A 19,198-nucleotide genomic window follows, 5' to 3' on the forward strand; every position below is an offset into this window, starting at 1 on the left:
TCTTCACCTAACCTACTGCTATCAACCTACCACTATTAACTACTATTAACTACCCTACTTGTACTTTACTACAAAGCCAAGCCTCCTGGGGTAATCACCTGATAGAATACACATAACTGTACCCCAATCCCTGTCCTTGCAGAACCGGGGATGGACCAGTTCCTACTGGTTAAGTATAGGCCACTGAGATACTCCCCGAGTAAACTTTACGCTTCTCCCCAATCACATCCTCTGGCTCTTGCCGTGTCGAGTCTATGACGAGAAAGTATTACGTCTTGTACTTGTAGAGTTGAGAACGACCTCAGTTTCAGTTATATATATTCCATGTATATATTTCCCCTGGACCGTAAATTCGAATTTTGGTTCATCTACAGATATCTGTGTATATTGGTAGACACCTGCAAGTATAAGCTCTCGTTTTAAACAGTCAGTTTGGTTTACACGTATAACAATAGTAAATATGCAACACATCAAGCCATACTGCCCAGTGGTGTCCAGGTCGACACCTGAAAATGACCTAATTTTGTAGCCTTATATAACAGGCATCAGTATCACTGCCTTGTAGCCTCAGGCATTAAGGTGTCAATTTGCGCTGCTTTGTAATGTTACTGCCCATCGGTCTCTCTTCAAGCTTCTACAGATAATTGTAAGGATCTCTCGCGTCATTTAGCGTTTGTTCTTTTCCAATGTCCCTGGCGCCGACAGATGACACGGCTAGACGTAGGCGACCGGGCAGGAAGTATACGTCCCGCGCCTGTGAGACATGTCGACAACGACGAGCCAAGGTAAGAATCGTATATCCGACACTGCATTCATGGACCATATTAACATGAAAGCTCTACAGTGCGATGGTGTCCGACCATCATGCTCACGCTGTCTTGACCGTGGCGTCCAATGTCAGTACTCGACTGCGGAGGATGGCCGACAACCAGCTCCCAAGTCATATGTGGTCATGCTGCGTAACAGAATAGAGCTTCTGGAGCGTGTCTTGCACTCTCGCGGGATTGATCCAGACACTGCGATTCAACTGTTGGGCCAAAAGGATAGTCCTGATCGAGAGCCTGACGCCGAGTGGGCAGAGCCCTGCTCAAATGTCGATGATTTATGTACCACATTTGACGGCGCGCTCACATTGGATGAGTCTTTGAACTTTGACCAAGATGGCGAGGTGCGATACTTTGGGCCGACAAGTGGGCGGTTGCTGTTTCGCTCTTCATCAAAGGGTGAGTCGGAGATGAGGCTTTCTAGCAGTGTGGCTGATCACTTCAAGATCCGCCCAAAGAGACGCATCAAACCGACGGTCCTTGCACATGGAATTCCGGCACTGCTTATGCAAGTCAACCTCATGAAGACACTGACCTTTTAGCCGAAAGCCTGATATCCGATGAACTAAAATCCCATCTGATCGATTTGTATTTCGAGTGGGAGCAGCCGTGGCTGCAAATGGTGAACGAGCAGCTGTTTCGAGATTCCATGAAAGATGGAGGCCGGTATTTCAGCCCACTTCTGCTAAACTGCATTCTAGCTATGGGGTCACGATACTGCAAACGCATGGAAATCCGATCAGACCCCAATGACTCGAACACGGCCGGCAGGGTCTTCATTAAGAAAGCCGAGAAATTGATCCAGAATGATCTTAAATGGCCCAAAATTACAACAATACAGTCACTGGCTATTCTAGGCATGGCCTATATAGTAAGCCCTACCTCGCCATACGGAATGAACAAGACAAACTGACTTTCGAACTCAGGCAATGGGGTCTGACGCCGCTGGGTGGCTTCATCAGGGCATGGCCAATCGTCTGGCGCTGGATATGGGATTGAACATGGATCCATCCGTCCTCTCGGGGGCAGTTGCTCTCCCGAGCATGGAGATCGAGTTACGCAGGCAGATTTACTGGGCCCTATATTGCCACGACAAGCTGTCAGCAAGCTACACAGGTAGGGTTTGCACGTTACTGGTACGTTTCAAAACCTCGATTCTTCCTTTTCTTTACTAAGCTCACCTTTGTTTGTCACACAGGACTCCCAAGGAGTCGTGAATAAGCCCTTCGCTTTATGTGCACCGGATGTATGCTTGCCCTCAGCAAATGGGAACGGGCAACTCCGGGCTGCCTCCCAAAGAGATGTGGTACAGTTGCACCGGGCAATGATTGATTTGTGTCGTATTTTCGAAAAAGTCCTTCTCGCATTGTGAGTTTGATGAGCACTTCGTTTCTATACCTGTGTTCACTGACGATTTTGATAGCTGGTCCCCGAAGCCACTTCTCCAAGCCACACAGCGATTATCATTTTTTGAGTCCTGTGTCCTTGACCTCAGGACGTGGTACTACGACCTCGCCCAAGAGTTAAAAATTGACCGTCCATCCGGCCCCTCCCGATTCCCACACACCTACACTTTGTGCATGGTATACCATACCGTCTACATTCTGCTATGTATACCCTTCCTAAAAAATCATTCTGATGCCACAGGGGCCTGCGTTCAAAATACACAAGTCCAACATAACACCAATAGCGATGCATCAGAAACACGACACAGACAAAAAGCCATCACTATTAGCGACAACTCTGCTCGGGCAGTGTGTGTCGTGGCTCAGAAGTACAGACAGACTTTTGGCAGCTTCAAGCTGAGCCCTGTGACACCTACGCACTGCATGCTATCGGCAGCATTAATCATCATCGAGAAATGTTCTGTTCCCACCTCAATTTCCGAAGAGACCCAAGCAAAGAGTCCATCGCCACACGCCGCTATAGGACTCTGTCTTCAGGCTTTACGAGAACTCTCAACGTCTTGGGATATTTCGAAGCGTATCGGACGCAATTTAGAGAAACTATATTGTCAGCGACTGAACTGCAATGCTGATCAGATGCCATCTGCCCCGTCATTGGAGTTTAATGCGTGCTGCACAATGCCTTGTCAACCGGTAGACCCGACAGAACTGAATGCTGGTAATGGGTTTATGGCACCACCGTTTGAGTTTGGACAGGGTATTTCGGGCCCAAATGACGTACCGGCCCAAGATTCCCTCTTAACACCACCGCTTGCCACTATCAATGGGTTTGATTCCTCTGCGAGGGATATCTATGGGGGTAATAGACATGGTGCAAATGACTTTGGGATTGATCCCAATCCCGATGAGCATTTTGTCAACAATCTCGGCTTTGCCTTTTCTGCTGATAGTCTACCAAGCGACTACAACATGTTTGATACTCTCAACCAGATGTATTTGGAAGATATGTGGTAATGGTACAATTATAATGACTTCCATTGCTGTCTTTCATGGTGTTCTTGCCGTGGCCCTTGACAGGGTCTCGCAGACTGCAAGCATCATGCCGACCCATTGATAATTATGTCTACAGCAATCTTTTCTGCTAGCATGACTGGAGATTGTTAGATGTGATAAATTTTTTTGGCACAAGATTCACTACAACCTGTTGATTGAGGGTGCCCAGGTGGAAGGATCAGGAATGCACCGGCATCGACGGCTCGCTATCCTGTGACATCAAAGAATCTGGCGCGATTGTCATTAACAGCCATGCGATCGCTGCCGATACCCATCTTGCATAAGGCAACATATTCTCAAAGAGATAGCTGGAGTCATTGACAAGCTCTGCCCATATCGCCATTGATTGAACCTATGGTCTGCCAAAATACAGTCTCTATTGTCTGTAAACCTGGACTGGCTGTGACTTATCTTGATAAATCACTGAAGTTTGATGCAGACCTACAATATCAGCCAGGGCCGCTCTGAAAACTTGTTTGGGACCCCACGATCCACCCAGGCATTTCCCTCTTGGATAATGAATATCTCGAAATTTTGCACCGGGTACTCGATGGGCCGCGAAGCCCCATTCGATCGGGATAGTAGTGTGCACATCTGCACCCGCTCCGAGATTGCAAGATCCCGGGACTCGCGCAACTGGATGTATGAGCTTGTAGTACCCTCCAGCCTCCACTACAGCCATTCGCAACTTTTGAGTCGAGCAGCAATCGTCAGACCTGCCGTGCCGCTGCCGACAATCACGTAGTCGAAGGTGGCATTACCAGCATCTTGAACGTTGAACTCGTAGGACAGGGTGTTGGACAGGCCAAAGTTGACGAACACGAGGAGGGCACCGATGAACCCAATGAATGAGCGCATGGCGAAATGAACAGGCTTGATGGAATTCCAAAGCTTCGTCTGATGACAAGTAGATGTGGTGGGCTCCAGAAGCCGGTTGAAATTCCATCGGGTGATCTGTTGACCTTCTCTCGGCTCACCTTGGGAGAATTTGTTTAACTTCAAGTTATGACATACCATCATTGAGAAACAGTAGGTGACTAGGAATACCTGGAAGCTTATTGAAATTTGATTGAAGTCCTAACTTGCTAACTGTCTTTCTTGATCATCGCAGCACCATGACCAATCCAACGTTCCTCAGATCCTGCACCCGAAACGATACCATTGCACACCTTAGAAAATACGACGCAGCAGAATTCTCAGGATCTTATCCTGTTTGGCAACGTGACGGTTGAATGTCTTGTTGGTCTTCTTGGTGTACTCCGCAAGTTGGCGGACACTGGCAAAGCGGCGAGGAACATCGTCGGTGTTCCAACAGTCGAGGACGTCTATGATATTGACATGGATGCCGGCAAGGGCCTGGTCGAGTTAGCCGGTGATTCCATCGGGGAAGTACACATGAACAAACCTTCTTGCACTTCGTAATGGACATGAAACTCCCTTCGATGCCCACCTGTCGGCATAGCTCTTGCCAGGTCTCCAAGTTCGTGTTGCAATATCCGATCAGGCGGTCATATTCACATGCCATACACTTGTTCCAATTTTTTCTCCAGGTCCTGGAGTTTGTCTTCCAGTTCCGCTCCTTGCTAAGGAGGCTGAAGAGGTAGCTGATTGGAAGCTCTGGGTGGTACGGGACGTTGAAGTCCTGCAAGAACTGGTTTGGGTGCAGCCCAAAAGGGCTAACTTTGATACGCATGGCTGCTGCGGGTGCTGGATGTTGTATTCCTGTTAGTCTGGCCCAGAAGAATATGAAGATGGATAGGACTTGCCAGAGAAGATAGGAAGGTGAGCAGGAGGCGGGACGTTGAAGAAGAGAAAAGCCAAGGATGCACCAAGCGCGTCTTTATGTGGTCACTGGACTCAAAGTGAAAAGAAACGAGCCGTATCTAGTATGAAGGCACGTGTGACTCTATTCATAACCCGAGTAGTATCGGGTGAATTAAGTCCCTCTCTGCGATACTACCTACAATGCCACCCACCAGATGAGCTACAGGTATAAAGCAAAAGAAACATTTTATATGACATGACACAGCAAGCTGGAATAGAATCCATGCATGACAGTGGGCTAATATTTTATCAAAAATGAATAACGTTGTGGTATAACCCGGTTGTTTCACAGGCCACCATTTTCCTGCTTGCTTTGACCTCGACAGCAACCTTTGATGCAGTAACAGATAATCGTAGCAATCTAGGTCAAGTGTCTAATAGACCACAAACCAGAGAGCGAGAGAGAGAGAAGGGGAGGGAAAAGAGATGAATGATCTGCGTACTATTTTCTACGGGGACACTGGACTATATGCTAAGGAAAGCCAAGATGGGAGCTAAGCTGTGTAAACAAAACAGGAGAGAGCAAACGAATGAGGCCTGGATTCAAAGACAAACATACCCTTAACGGAACTGTGCAGGCATTCATATTCTGCAAAAGCGTACCGAGTCCATCAATGAATAAAGATGTTTATCTCATCTTCGTTGTGATTTTTTAGGTTTCTACAAGTTGTCATAGAACAATTGAGAGACCCGGATAAGGGTTCCTCGCATGGTTATATGAGAGAGACCCTGTGCTTCTGAGGCCAACTCCATTCACACAAATTCACAGGTTCAACTTTTCTTTAGTATTAGGCTCTATTTGATTCTCAGTGCACTTCTTGGCCCTACATGAACATGTTAGTCGAGGCCGCATCGCCAAGATGATCCAGCAAACCTCCGAGATCGTCGCCGACTCGCTCAAAGGCGATAATGTTTCCGAGTGAAACCTCCGAGTCGACACAAAACGTGCTCCTTCAATTTGGTACGAGACAGCGCGGGGTGGAGAGAAACTCGAGTCCATACAACCACAGCGCCGGAACTCTTGTATCACGACGAACCACCAAGGAGAGTTCGGTCCAGAGTAACTCGTACATCATGGGATTAGAATGGTATAATCAGAACATGGCATTCTCTGGTAATAGTATGTATTTCTGTCACACATATACATAACTGTTAAAGAATAGATGCTATAGATATTTCTGATGTCCAGTATCATGCGTGCTGGAAGTCTCATCTCCAAATTGAATTATATCCTCTATAAACCCAACCCTTCGAGTCTATGTAGATACACAAAGTGAGCCCGACCTCTTTCGGGTGTGTCCTGCGAGGGAGAAACCAGGGGTAAAACGACAAACCTCGCATGTTCTGCCGGTAGACATGTACTGGATGTGTTTGCTGCTACACACTGCTCGACTATTACAATGGTGGAATGATCCAATATTTCAAAGCGAGAACGGGGCGCATAGAACGTGGCTTCTTTGATCGACAATCCTCCTTGCCTCTCTACATAGATGACAATCTGATTGGCGGTCTACGCCCCTGTAGAATCGGGCATGGTGATAGGTGGACAGTTGTGGCGGAGCCCGAGTCTGTTAGGCAAGGGGTACAAAATGAGGTTGGTTCCGCTTGACACGACCAACGGATGTTGCAGGACGAAGAATTAATGAGCCTATTGATTGTTAGACCTGTCCCTCAATATATATTACTTCGGACCATAGACTAATCTCTTCCATAGCCCTGGCATATGTAAGCCAGTCATCTTTTCATGTTTAGAAATCCTGCGACTCAAAAAATCGCCAAGATCTATTGACCGAGAATTGAAATGGAGACAGAAGACCGAAGTGAATGTGGATGATCCACGATGACACCCCTATACGTGTACACAGACGTGTATCAACTGGGTCTATAGACATGTCAACGCCAGCCGATGGCCGACCGAGCCGACCATCGAGCCGACGAGCCGCCTTGGCGACCGAAAATGCGGGGAAAGCTGAGATCCATGGAAGCAGATAAAGGAAGGCAATGTTTAGATAGATGTACTAAATCCAAGGAATATCCCTTTTAGGTGGTATAATTCAAGAGTAAGTTGGCTCATTGGCCAGCTAAGGCCTCCCGACAGCCCTAAGTCAACGTTGATAGGTGACGTTCAACGCTATGGCGTGCTATGGCGTTATCCGCGCTCACAGGTTGCGTGCGCAGAGAGACTTCCAAGCTGTTGTAACTTAAAGTCTGATCTTTCTAACTATATCGGCATGTTCTCCGGTTGACTTTTTTTCTTCTTGCGTACGCTATGGGTTTACCAGGCACGAGGCTGGGTGCTTTCCGAGCGTACTTCTTTGGCTTCTTCATTTGTACTGCTGGATTCCTGTTTGGATATGATACTGGCATCGTTGGTAAGTGCTATATCCCGCTGGATTGGCATCGACTAACACCTCTAGGTGGAATCCTCGAGTTCAAATCCTACGTCAATGATTTCGGCTACAAAGACCAAACCACCGTCAGTGCGGTGATGGTCAGTTTGCAGAATGTAGGCGCCTTTCTATCCGCACTGAGCATCTTCTGGGTGTCCGACCGGTTCGGACGGAAGAAGACCGTGCAGGCAGCCATGTCGGTATTTTGCATCGGTGTAATCATCCAGGTTGTACCGTCGCATTCGCTAGTCTGCTTCTATATCGGGCGGTTTGTGGCTGGGCTGGGTCTTGGTGCCGGTACAGCGGTGGTCCCAGCATACAACGCCGAGATGGCGCCAAAAGAGATTCGGGGAAAGCTGGGGTCAGGGATGCAGTGGCTCTTTGCGCTGGGTGTCATGTTGAGCTACTGGATTGACTATGCGGTGAAGATCACCCTGCCGGTATCTTCGAAGCAGTGGCAAATCCCGGTCGGTCTTCAAATGGTCCCAGCAGGAGTTCTTGCATTGGGTTTGTTTGCCATGCCCGAGAGTACCCGCTGGCTGGCCAAGAAGGGTCGATATGACGAAGCGTATGAAAGCCTGAAATGGATTCGCGCGAGTGATGGTAAGAGAACCGTGGCCAAACCACTGAACCATCACTGACCAGGACTAGGTCCCGAGGTAAAGGCAGAGTTCAATGAAATCCGAGTCGGCCTCTCCGAAGAGCTGCGAGCCACCGAGGGCTTCAAGAAGCGTGAGCTGCTCGAACCCGCCAACCGTTACCGACTCCTCCTCGCCTTCTTCATGTTTTGCGGCCAGCAGTGCACGGGCATGACTGCGCTAGCGTATTTCGGTCCGCAATTCTTCAAGTTGATTGTTGGAAATGACACTAACCAGTCCTTGTTGATCACTGGTCTGTTTGGTGCGGAGAAGTTCACCACAGTCGGCATCTATATCTTGTTCTTCTCGGAGATGTGGGGACGCAAGCCGACCCTGTGGATTTCGGCTCTGCTGATGGCCTGTTGCTTCGTTATTGTGACAGTTGTCAAGGAGACCACTCCACCCCCTAACTCCAAAGCCACTCCGGCTGGTATCGGAATGGTGGCAATGATCTTCCTCACCAATTCGATCTATCAGTTCAGTTGGGGTCCATTGCCCTGGCCATACACCGCCGAGGTAAGTAATTTTTTCGTTCATTCCCAGCGCAATGGCTGACAGGAATCCAGATCTTCCCAACACGAATTCGTGAGGTCGGTACGTCCGTCGCAGTATCCACGCAGTGGCTCTTCAACTTTTTGTTCTCACTCGTGACGCGCTACATGATGAGCGCGTGGGGTAGCTATATCTTCATCTTTTATGCGGCGCTCGATGTTATCATGGCCATTATTGTGTTCTTCTTTGTCAAGGAGACCAAAGGCAAGAGTCTCGAGGAGATGGAGACCCTGTTCAACAGCAAGGCCGCCTTTGATGTTGATGCTGCACGCCGAGAGGCACTTCGGGATGTGGATGAAGTGAGTGTGCACAACAAGGCTGTAGACTATCCGTAATTTACCTTGAATGGATATGATGACATAAGTGCTGGCGGTTCTACCAAAATAGGAAGGAAGCCCAATTCCTTGGCATTCCGGCGAATTGTCGGGAATCCCCGCCTTATATCTCGCGCTCTGCTCGTTTCCTCTGTAGTGTTGTACATTTATTTGCAATCATTTTCAATCATGGCTGCGACAGAGAAACGCCCCGAAATCATCGCTCTCTCCAAGGGGTTGCAGGGAATACCCGTGTGTGAGGACTACGACCGCATGATATCAGGCATGATGTATGTCCGCCCACGGGTTTCACACGCACAGAGTTGACAGTTCAGGTACAATCCCACCATCCCTCAGTTGCTCGAGGCACGTCACCGCTGCCGCGGACTGGCGGCAGACTACAACAACCTGGACACAAAGACCGTGACCTACGACAAGATCGCCGACGTGCGTCTTGAACTGCTACGAAAGCTCGTTGGCAGAGTTGGAGATGGGACATTCATCGAGCCACCCTTCCTGCCAGACTACGGCAGCAATATCAGTATCGGAAAGGACTGCTTCTTCAACTGGAAGTGAGTCTCACGATCGTTCGAGTCGAACATTCCTATCGAACATTTCTGACCACGTCCAGTGTGACAATACTCGATACCAGCCTCGTAGTCATCGGCGATCGAGTCCAAATCGGCACCGGTGTGAGTCTGATCACAGCCGGCCACGATACCAGCATTCTTTCACGCCGCAAATTTGTCGAATTCGGCCACCCTATCTTCATCGAGGATGACTGCTGGATCGGAAGTAACGTGCTTGTCCTGCCGGGTGTTCGAATCGGCCAGGGATGTACCATCGGAGCCGGGTCTGTGGTCACAAAGGATATCCCGCCCTTCTCTGTTGCCGTTGGAGCCCCTTGTCGCGTGAAGAAGACGATTCAATCGGCAGAGGAAGAGGAGCAGGACCCCAACAATGAATACCGCAACATTGTTCGCGAGGACCGATAGACTAGAAAGATAGAATCAAGATCAAGAATCCGAGGATTGCCGACACGGCCCACTTCGGCGTCATTGCGTGGGGGTACAGTCGTCGGCATGTAAGAGCGGATGTTCGTTCAACTTAATTCCATTGTTATCTCCCTCAAGCTTCCTTTAGTCTCTGATCGTCAATCTTACATTACCTAGTTCTCCCGCTTTCAGGTGGGACGTTAAAAAACGAAGTACACATAGTAGGATCGACCTTGCAGAATGCTAGCCAACGTAGATTCCTGGCCTTGGGAACATGAAGGCCGGCTTTCTCGACGGCATGTTTGAGTCTATTGATATCTTCCGGAGAAAATAGGCGTTGAGGATAGACTCGGAGGAGCGACCATATGCGCCCGGGCTCATATCACTTCAATAAATAATGCAGGTACTCCGCAAGAGGGGATTGCCCAAAACTTCCAGCAGCATGTCCCGACCAGCCTGGAGCTGGGCAGTGACGTTTCTTATGTTTGAGCTTCCTCAATAGCCGTTAATTACACTTCACTGGGAATCTTCCAACTTTACTCAAGCTTTTTTGTAAACACACATCTTCCTTCATGCTGACTCACGATGCCTAGTGCATTGGAAGAAATACCATGTTTCTAGAGAACTTTGAACGGAATATTTGCAAAGTCGCCACATGGAATTATATTCCGCAGAGTCGGATTTAACACCGCGCTGATAAATCCAACCGAAGTCTACAGGAACATTGGCTTGGACCCTTCTCCGCACTCAAAGATTACCCTGAAGAAAGCAACGGCCATGTCTCTTTCAACTTCAACTCAACACTCTCAAGATGTCCATGTTACACGCTATTCACGAGGTGCATCCAATATCCCCATCTCGTACACCCAAAATTGAAGTCAATCCCAATGCCCCCGAAACAGAGACACAGCATGTCCCAGACTCGACGCCCAGGGCGGGTCAGCCTGTCTTTGAAAGGACCCTGCCTAGTCGAACTACCCAATCGCGCCGAGTGGCCATTACTACATTGCTCGTGCTCGCCAATGTCGTACAGGTGTGGCATTAACCTATATTCTGTTTCTTATTCCCATACTAAGGCCCGTAGATGACCGTTAATTTCGCTGGCGTTGCTGGGGGCAGCGCCTTGAATGAATCATTAGGTGCTAAAGATACGTATGCTTCGTGGATGGCTGCTAGCTATGCGTGAGGGCCCGGCATTGAATTCCACGATCAATCATCAATACTAATATCTCGACAGTTTAACTCAAGGAACCTTCGTGCTAGTAAGCGGTCGATTGGGAGATGTCTACGGCCATCGAGAACTCCTCCTCGCCGGCGGTGCCTGGCTCACGATTTGTACACTTGCCAGTGCCTTCTGCACCAACTTCTTCGCCTTTGTCACCATGCGGGCTCTCGCCGGTTTGGGAGGTGCCTTCATTATGCCTAACGCAGTAGCCATGATCTCCAGTACGAATCCTCCCGGTCGCGTGCGAAATGTCAGTTTGGGTTTCTTTGGCGCATCGGCACCGGTGGGAGGCTACTTTGGGGCCTTGTTCTTGGGAGCTTTCTTGGAGCGGACTGAGTGGAAGTGGTTCTTCATTTTCATGTAAGTGGGCCTGTGGTGCTTGAGTCCAAGTACTGACAAAGTACAGTGCTTGTCTTGGTGTCGTCACCTTTGCTCCTATCTGGGCATTGAGTTCGCGTGAACCACCTGTTGACCGGCATGGTAAAATTGACTGTATTGGATCAGCCTTGGGCACAAGCTCACTGATTCTGTTCAACTTTGTTTGGAAGTAAGGCAAGCTCCCAAATCAATATTCACTTGCTAATGCGTTGGTAGTCAAGCACCTAGTGTCGGTTGGGCCACTCACTATGAGATCATTCTCCTGATTAGTTCGGTGGTCATGTTCGTCGGTTTCTTGGTTTGGGAAAGAAACTATGCTGCCCAACCAATCATGCCTCTTGATATCTTCAAGGCTCCGTCCTTCCTCATGCTGCTCCTCGTTGTGCTGTTGAACTACATGGCCGTGGGAACCCTGATCTGGTACCAGGTCCTGTGGCTGCAAAAGGTGTGGCATTGGTCTCCCCTCCACTTCGCCGTAGGTTGGACACCGTTTGTGGTCTGTGCGACGGGGGCTGCTTGTCTCGCAGCGTGGATGATCCCACGAATGGCAGCACAATGGATTCTCGCCATCGGCACCATCACCATCTTAGTCTCGAATGCCCTCATGGCGACGGTGCCACTTCACCAAACGTACTGGGCACAAATTTTCCCCTCGGTCGTGCTTTTCTCCTTCTGTCCCGACTTTGTGTACACAGCGGCGCAGATCATTGCCAGTAATTCGGTCCGACGTAATCAACAAGGGATTGCGGGGTCCGTCATCGGCACACTTAATCTATACGGGAACAGTCTCGGTCTGGGGTTCGCCTCCACCATTGAGGTAGAGATAGCGCGCCGGTCAGGTAGTCAAATTATGGGCTATCGCGCGGCACTTTTCTTCGGCGTTGCCATCAGTGCCGTGGCGCTGATCCTTGATGTGTGCTTCGTCCGACTTGTCAAGGATGACCGAGAGGGCTGGCACGAAGATGACTTGGCAGAGGGTATTGAGCTAACCGACCAAGCTGAAGCCACCGGAGTGCATCTGCCGAATGCAAGTGCAAGCCATTGAACGTCATCTCGGCATCGAATGTGGGATGCCGACTCCAGGATCTGTCGTCGGGTTCCCCGTTTGAGCGTAAGCTTAGCGTTGCAGTGGATCTCGGTCGAATTCTGCTGCCGAGTATTGATTTGTCAAGGGTTGCATCGAATGACGTTCACGGGTCTAGTGTGTGTGTGGGGGAGAGTTGGGGAAAATGTATGGAGTACATGTATGGTTGGGGACAGCCACAATTGGATCCCGATTCATTTTTAAATTAAATACCTCACACGGTAGGAAACATGGAGTGATCCCGGGACAGAAAAGATAGGAAAAACAGGGGCCAAGCGAGTAGTGTGGGAGAGAAATTTGCAATTTGCGGAGAGGCGGGGAAGAGTCGGGTTTGCACAGACCCGGCTTGACCGCTTTCACATCCCGACCGGTTTGTTCCGCCGAGCCGATCTTCCTTTTCAAAACATCTGCGCTCAGGGACTCAGGGACTCAGGGACTCTAGGAGTCTGGGAGTCCGGGAGACTCGGTGATTCCTCTGGGGGAACTTTGGGAGACCTTCTCCTTTCAGATATCTCCTCAGCTCGCGTACCGTCACATTCAGGAATCAATACATACCGGACGGTGGGCCGCGAATGCCATTCGTCGGCTGGACCGAGTGCCCGGGGCATTCTCTGTCCCGGGGTGCGGACTCGGCCAAGAAACTATCTCCACTGTGGCCCCCCGCGTCTCATGACTTTGGGCGTGGGGGTACCGGGGTACAGAAAAAATCGGGAAATTAGCGCGGGGGGTGTGAAGGGTTTTCTGTCTTAAAGGGAAGATTCTGCCCCTGGCTGCCCGGTTGATTCCGTTCTCTACACAAGCTGCAGTCATGGCGGACGACATCTCACGAACTACCAATGACCGGATAGAGGTTGAGGCCGAGAAGGAGAGGTATGAAAATGTCGAGCACATTGCCTCAACCAAGCAAGAAGGCCTTGCTGCCCAGATGGACCCTGCTCGTCGTGCGGCCGTCGAGAAGCGTCTCAAGCTGAAGCTTGACGCCCGATGCAGTCTGTTCATCTTCATCTATATCATGAACTACCTGGATCGCAACAACATGGCGGCGGCCCGTCTGAAGGGTCTGCAGGATGACCTCCAACTCTCCAACACAGAGTACTCGACGTGTCTGAGTATTCTGTATGTGGGCTACATCATCATGCAAGTGCCCTCCAACATGTTCATCAACCGCATTTCGCGGCCCTCTCTCTACATCGCCTGTGCCATGCTCCTCTGGGGTCTCATCTCCACGTTGTCCGGTAACGCCAAGACCTTTGGACACATGGTGGCCATCCGTTTCCTGTTGGGCTTCATCGAGGCTGCCTTCCTGCCCGGTGCATTGCTCATCCTATCCAAGTGGTACACTCGCCGCGAGTTGACCTCCCGCAACGCCCTTCTGTTCTGTGGTAACCTCATCTCCAATGCCTTTTCTGCCCTTGTTGGTGCCGGTGTCCTGTCCAACATGCAGGGCGTCCTGGGCCACGCTGCGTGGCGCTGGCTGTTCTGGATTGAGGGTTCCGTGACCATGTTCCTGGCTCTCTTGGCGGCTTTCATCCTGCCTGATCTGCCCACCAATGCTCGCGGTTTCACCGAGGAAGAACTTCAGGTGGCTCAGCTTCGTATGTTTGAGGATGTCGGTGAAGCTGATACCGACTCCGAGGAGCTCGGTGCCATGGGTGGTCTGATGATGGCCCTGAAGGACCCCAAGATCTACGTGATGATGTTCACCTTTGTTGCCTACGTCGTTGGATTGTCTTTCAACGCTTTCTTCGTAAGTTCCATTCCAATAGCCCAACATTGCAACACATTGACTAACCGCCTCACAGCCCACTCTCACCGGTACTCTTGGATTCGGCTACGTCCCTACCCTCCTGATGAGTGCTCCCCCATGGGTGTTCTCGTGTATCTTCTCCGTCATCAACGCATGGCACGCGGATAAAACCCAGGAGAAGGTCTGGCACATCTTCGGGCCCATCGCCATGGGAGCCGTCGGGTTCATCATCAGCATGTCCACCCTCAACGTGGCAGCTCGATACGTCGCACTCTTCTTACAGGCAGGCTCCTACGCAGGATTCATCGTGTTCTACTCATGGATCAGTTCCTCCTTCCCACGTCCCCCAGCCAAGCGTGCCGTTGCCATCGCCATGATCAACGCATTCAGTCAACTGGGTAACGTCGCCGGCTCATACGTCTGGGATCTGGAGGATAACGGCTACCGATCCAGCTACGGAATTGTGCTGGCCATGTTCGGTGTCACGGTCGTCGGATGCTGGTACTTCCGCTTCATGCTGCTTGGCCTGAACAAGCAGATCGAGGCTGGTGAAATGGCCGACACGACGGATAATGATATCCTCGAGCATGCCGACGAGTCGTTGCGTATGCGGAAGGGTTTCAGATATCTTGTTTAAGCGGATTGCATACTTGGAGTTTCATAGTGTTTTTCTCCGGGGGACGTCATTACAAGTGCGTCGAGGGGTTTTTAGCCCTTCACGCTGGTTATGATCTATGAATGCTTGTAACAATGTGATGAGAAACGCCGGTCAGGGACCAGGCATGTTTTTTAAGGATATATACGTGATAACAATGAACTGGTTCAACAATACTTGCAATTCTACAGTAACGTTAGCTGTTAAAACGTATAGCTTCAGGAAAATAGGCAAATAGTCATATTAATACAGCATAAAATGCCTTTCAAATCTCATCTAAATTCAATTACAATGCCTTCTTTCCCTCGGCCAGTCGGTTCTGCTCAACAATGTATCCAACCGCACGGGCAATACCTTCATCCAAAGGCACGACAGGCAGGTAAGCGAGACGGTGCTTGGCTTTCTCGGTGGAGTAGTAACGAGTCATGCAAGAGTACCGCACTGTCCGAGCTGTGAGACGGGGGGTCTTGCCAAACCATCCCATGACAGTCTCAGCGATACCACCAACAGACTCCAGAAGACCCTCGGGCAAAGCCCAAACCTGGTGAGGCTCAACAACACGGTTGATAAGCGCCCACATGGCACGGGTCACATCCCAGAAGTAGACAGGGGAATCATTGGTGATGTTGAAAGCCTCGCCATCCACGCGCTCGTAGTCGAGGGGCCCGCCCTGACCAGCCGCGCGAAGATCGTAGCTCGCCAGAAGCCGGTGCGCGGCGAGGAGATGGCCATACGCCACGTTGCCGACGTAGGTGAAGTCGAAGAGGTTCTCGTTGTCACCCAGCTGCATCCGTAGCACTCTATCCGATGCCTGGGCGCCGTGCTCCAGGATCTTGTGTGTCACTGTGGTGTCCTTCTCTCCGTGGATGCCGGCCGGGCGAATGGCGCAGGTCAACATCTCGGTTGGGGACTGGCGGTTATACTTCAGAACGAGTTCCTCAGCATCGGCCTGCAAGGAGATAGTTAGCAATTGGTCCAGAAGAAATGCCATTCACTGAATCTCACCTTGGTCTCAGAGTAGTACTCCTTCTGCGAAGGGCCGCGGACGTAGGGCCACTCCTCGTTGACATTCTTTAGGTCACTCTGAGTATCGTGCACGACGGAGCTGGAGCTAGTGTAGACGAAAGCCTTGCACTTGCCACCCCAATCACCGTGCTCACCACCAGCGACCTCGAGAAGCGTCCGGGTTCCCTCCACATTGACCTTGTGCAGCAGCGGCTTGTTGCCCTCAATCATAGAAGGCGAAGCAGTGTGGATGACCAGATCCGGCTTGACAGCCTTGAAAACCTCCATCATGGACTCGACAGACGTGATGTCGCCATCATAGTACTTTGCGCCGGGGAGACGGTTGATGGTTGTGCGCAGGTCGACAACGGACACTGTCGAGTGGTAATCCGGGTACCGCGATCCCAGAGTCGGGAAGTCGAAGCGTGCATCGCCTTGCGGCTTGGGGAGGGCGACGCTGGGATCGGTCTCGGAGGGGAAGTTCAGCAGGTGATCGACAATGTGCCACCCCAGGAAACCGCAGCCTCCGACCACCAGGACATTACCGAGTTCTAGTGTGCGCCTTTTCGCCGACATGATGTGATTTGGAAGGTGGTTGAACTGGTGAAAAGGGGAAGTTCTTGCGGAGAATCAGGTGATCCGTGCGTTCAGTCGTGGCACTTCTAGTCCAACCTGCCGAAGTGGTTGTCACTTACTTGTACTTACTTCGGTGAAGGTAGAAGATCTTTTGATTATTATGCTTGGAACAGCATTGGGATAACAGATATTGGTAGTCTTGACCTGTTGCTCCGACGCCACACGCCCCCACAATCCCCGGCCTCTCCGCCATCGCGAATTCTTATGAACTCGAAGCATAGCTAGACGGAAATGACCTGCAAATCAAAGCAAAGTTGAACCGATGAAACAGATCAGCTAAAGATGGGACCTCATTACGACTCTCCATGGACTGACAGAACCATATCCATGTTGAGGCTAGGATGCCTCCAGCGATGCTCGAAGCTTACGCCGGTAGAGCCTGCGTTCCACTTCAGTCCCCCAGCACAGAGCGCTTGCCTCAGGGTTCACTGTCATTAGTGGGTTGTATGGTGGGTTGTCATCCTCCAGGGTGTTGATGATGCCGTCGATGTGATGGCGGATCTCGTCGGCTCGCGCTGGCAGATAGATCATAACACCCAACTTGGAGACACGGATGTGATAGAGTGGCGACTCAACAAACACACGGGGCTGCTCTATCGGGTGCCGGGGGCTGATGAAAATCTTGATCTTGATGATACCACCCTCCAGTCGAGACTCCGTGCGGCCAACGTAAGTGAGTCGCCAGACGAAAGGGTTGCCATCAGCGAGCGAGAGATCGATAACCTGTCTCTGGGACTTCAGTTCTGCAACGATCTGTTCATGCTGCCCCATCAGCTTCACCGCAATCCCAGCGTCCTCCTTGACCAGCGCCAGGCCCTCGACAGGCCATTTGTGTGTTTCCTGCATCAACTGTCCTTGGACGCTTGCCAGGCGGGCCTTCAGATCGGTGTAATCCCATGTACCCTGCATGATATTGCCCGCACCCTCGAATGGCATCTGGATAAATGGGGTTTTGTGTCTCCGTGCCTCGTCCACGATGCCTTTCTCAATTGCGTTCTTGTAAAGATCCAGATACCAGAGGAATCGTTGCTTGGAAAAGTCAGCAAAGGCACTGAGTGAAGATTGGTCCGGTCCTCGTCGATCGCCAGGTGCTGCTCCAGATACAGGTGGCTGGTCATTTCTTTGCGATCTGTGTTGGTAAGTCAAGAAAGGAAATTGGAGGGCTTTTTCTAGAGGGGCGATGACTGCCAATCGTAGGTTTTCGTGTCGGATCTGTAAAAGTGTTAGTATTCTCATGATCACTCTTCCGGGAAACTGTATCACCTTGGAGTTGTATGCCTCCATGTTCTCAGTGTCGGTACCTCTGGTATCGAACCCCGGCTCGAGGATGTACGGGTTTGAGGACAGCAGACTCTGAATTGACAGCAAGACTGACTCCAGTCCCTGTGCGGGGGACCATTCCTCCCCGCGGTCTCCGGGCCATGTGCTGTTGCATGTTCAGTGATGTCTGATGTAAGGTATGAATCGGGATGGCCTTACCCCAGAATCGATCTAGCACAGTCAGTACGGGGTCTGAATATTCTTGAGCAACACTTACAGGCAAACCCTCCCACTTGCGTAGAGGTTAGGACCGAAGCGTGTGCGTCCCTGGTTAGTAGTCTTGAGCCTCACCACTGGCGGGCTCGCAGGGTAATCTGACTTGGTTAGCCTTGGGATGATTTGTGATGACATATCAGAGCATCTCACCAGAAGGGATTCTTATCGCAAACTGCCAGGGTTAGCATCAGTCCATGAGAATCTGGTTAATCTGAGGTTGAATCTCACTTCATAAAAGCCCAGCTCGTAGGGTGTGCCTGGGGGCCCGATAATGAGGGCTTGGATGTCTCGCGTATTGTTTTCATCGTAGGCGACAGTGAAAGCTATCTTGGTGTCAGCGTGAGATTTCAAAGGATTGGAGCGTCTCATACCGAGTTGCTCACTTCGCTCGAATTGAGCCAGTTCCTGGGGCATTAATACAGGTCACACTGTCATGGTGGGGAGACTTACTCGCACCAGCCGCAGTGAACACTGGTCAGCCATCCTGATAGAAGACAATTCAAGGGGCGAGGTGCAAGAAGAACGAAGGAGTATAAAGTCAAGAGTGTCAGATGTGTGAAGGTGCCGAGATGAGTTGTCCGCTGTACCTTTATATATTTGTTTACTCTGGGATTGTTCGAGCTTCTTTTTCTTCTTTTTCTTCTTTCTCTCTCTCTTTCCCCCTTTTCCTTTACAAGGTTGTAATTCTGTTTGCTAATTACAGTTATTGCGATTATTCCTGTTCTTGCCATTTATTAAATTATCTTCGTGTGTGATTTTACTCTCTTTGTGCGGGTCATCACATACTTTGTGTCCGCAGGAGAGAACCAAGGACGGTATATATGTTTGTGGTTGACTAGATGAGTCAAAGATATCGTCATTAGAGAGCCTAAGAGATAGGGTGTTGATATATAGTATAGCTGTCATGAATACGCTATCTTAAAGTTGGTATAGGCT

At 50.4% G+C, this 19,198-nt stretch overlaps 8 protein-coding genes across 8 annotated transcripts; 5 read left to right on the forward strand and 3 right to left on the reverse strand.

Annotated features, from left to right (window-relative positions):
- Window positions 1-686: 686 nt before the first annotated feature.
- On the forward strand, window positions 687-3,244 carry PENARI_c044G08211 (Zn(II)2Cys6 transcription factor; the record flags this gene model as incomplete). The annotated part of the gene is made up of 6 exons (XM_022637247.1): window positions 687-785; window positions 845-1,223; window positions 1,271-1,695; window positions 1,751-1,960; window positions 2,023-2,192; window positions 2,248-3,244. The coding sequence occupies 6 exons, from the start codon at window positions 687-689 to the stop codon at window positions 3,242-3,244; spliced, it is 2,280 nt and encodes a 759-aa protein (XP_022482889.1).
- Window positions 3,245-4,453: 1,209 nt separating this feature from the next.
- Window positions 4,454-4,976, reverse strand: PENARI_c044G00615 (uncharacterized protein; the record flags this gene model as incomplete). The annotated part of the gene is made up of 2 exons (XM_022637226.1): window positions 4,454-4,639; window positions 4,689-4,976. The coding sequence occupies 2 exons, from the start codon at window positions 4,974-4,976 to the stop codon at window positions 4,454-4,456; spliced, it is 474 nt and encodes a 157-aa protein (XP_022482909.1).
- A 2,400-nt stretch (window positions 4,977-7,376) lies between these two features.
- On the forward strand, window positions 7,377-9,022 carry PENARI_c044G02638 (sugar porter family MFS transporter; the record flags this gene model as incomplete). Its single annotated transcript, XM_022637230.1, has 4 exons — window positions 7,377-7,479; window positions 7,525-8,100; window positions 8,149-8,651; window positions 8,702-9,022. 4 exons carry the CDS (start codon window positions 7,377-7,379, stop codon window positions 9,020-9,022), a joined length of 1,503 nt encoding a protein of 500 aa, XP_022482903.1.
- A 168-nt stretch (window positions 9,023-9,190) lies between these two features.
- PENARI_c044G04512 (sugar O-acetyltransferase) lies at window positions 9,191-9,996 on the forward strand (the record flags this gene model as incomplete). The annotated part of the gene is made up of 3 exons (XM_022637236.1): window positions 9,191-9,291; window positions 9,337-9,573; window positions 9,633-9,996. The coding sequence occupies 3 exons, from the start codon at window positions 9,191-9,193 to the stop codon at window positions 9,994-9,996; spliced, it is 702 nt and encodes a 233-aa protein (XP_022482893.1).
- An 811-nt stretch (window positions 9,997-10,807) lies between these two features.
- Window positions 10,808-12,644, forward strand: PENARI_c044G02080 (uncharacterized protein; the record flags this gene model as incomplete). The annotated part of the gene is made up of 5 exons (XM_022637228.1): window positions 10,808-11,029; window positions 11,081-11,178; window positions 11,234-11,581; window positions 11,628-11,768; window positions 11,816-12,644. The coding sequence occupies 5 exons, from the start codon at window positions 10,808-10,810 to the stop codon at window positions 12,642-12,644; spliced, it is 1,638 nt and encodes a 545-aa protein (XP_022482892.1).
- An 847-nt stretch (window positions 12,645-13,491) lies between these two features.
- PENARI_c044G11928 (uncharacterized protein) lies at window positions 13,492-15,067 on the forward strand (the record flags this gene model as incomplete). Its single annotated transcript, XM_022637255.1, has 2 exons — window positions 13,492-14,430; window positions 14,486-15,067. 2 exons carry the CDS (start codon window positions 13,492-13,494, stop codon window positions 15,065-15,067), a joined length of 1,521 nt encoding a protein of 506 aa, XP_022482907.1.
- Window positions 15,068-15,371: 304 nt separating this feature from the next.
- On the reverse strand, window positions 15,372-16,666 carry PENARI_c044G06581 (C-3 sterol dehydrogenase/C-4 decarboxylase; the record flags this gene model as incomplete). Its single annotated transcript, XM_022637242.1, has 2 exons — window positions 15,372-16,034; window positions 16,091-16,666. The coding sequence occupies 2 exons, from the start codon at window positions 16,664-16,666 to the stop codon at window positions 15,372-15,374; spliced, it is 1,239 nt and encodes a 412-aa protein (XP_022482916.1).
- A 396-nt stretch (window positions 16,667-17,062) lies between these two features.
- PENARI_c044G02757 (ubiquitin-conjugating enzyme E2) lies at window positions 17,063-18,676 on the reverse strand (the record flags this gene model as incomplete). Its single annotated transcript, XM_022637231.1, has 7 exons — window positions 17,063-17,938; window positions 17,990-18,152; window positions 18,206-18,217; window positions 18,264-18,360; window positions 18,413-18,434; window positions 18,491-18,585; window positions 18,634-18,676. 7 exons carry the CDS (start codon window positions 18,674-18,676, stop codon window positions 17,063-17,065), a joined length of 1,308 nt encoding a protein of 435 aa, XP_022482913.1.
- Window positions 18,677-19,198: the final 522 nt, after the last annotated feature.

Source organism: Penicillium arizonense (assembly GCF_001773325.1).
Source record: "Penicillium arizonense strain CBS 141311 chromosome Unknown PENARI_contig044, whole genome shotgun sequence".
Classification (NCBI taxonomy): Eukaryota; Fungi; Ascomycota; class Eurotiomycetes; order Eurotiales; family Aspergillaceae; genus Penicillium; species Penicillium arizonense.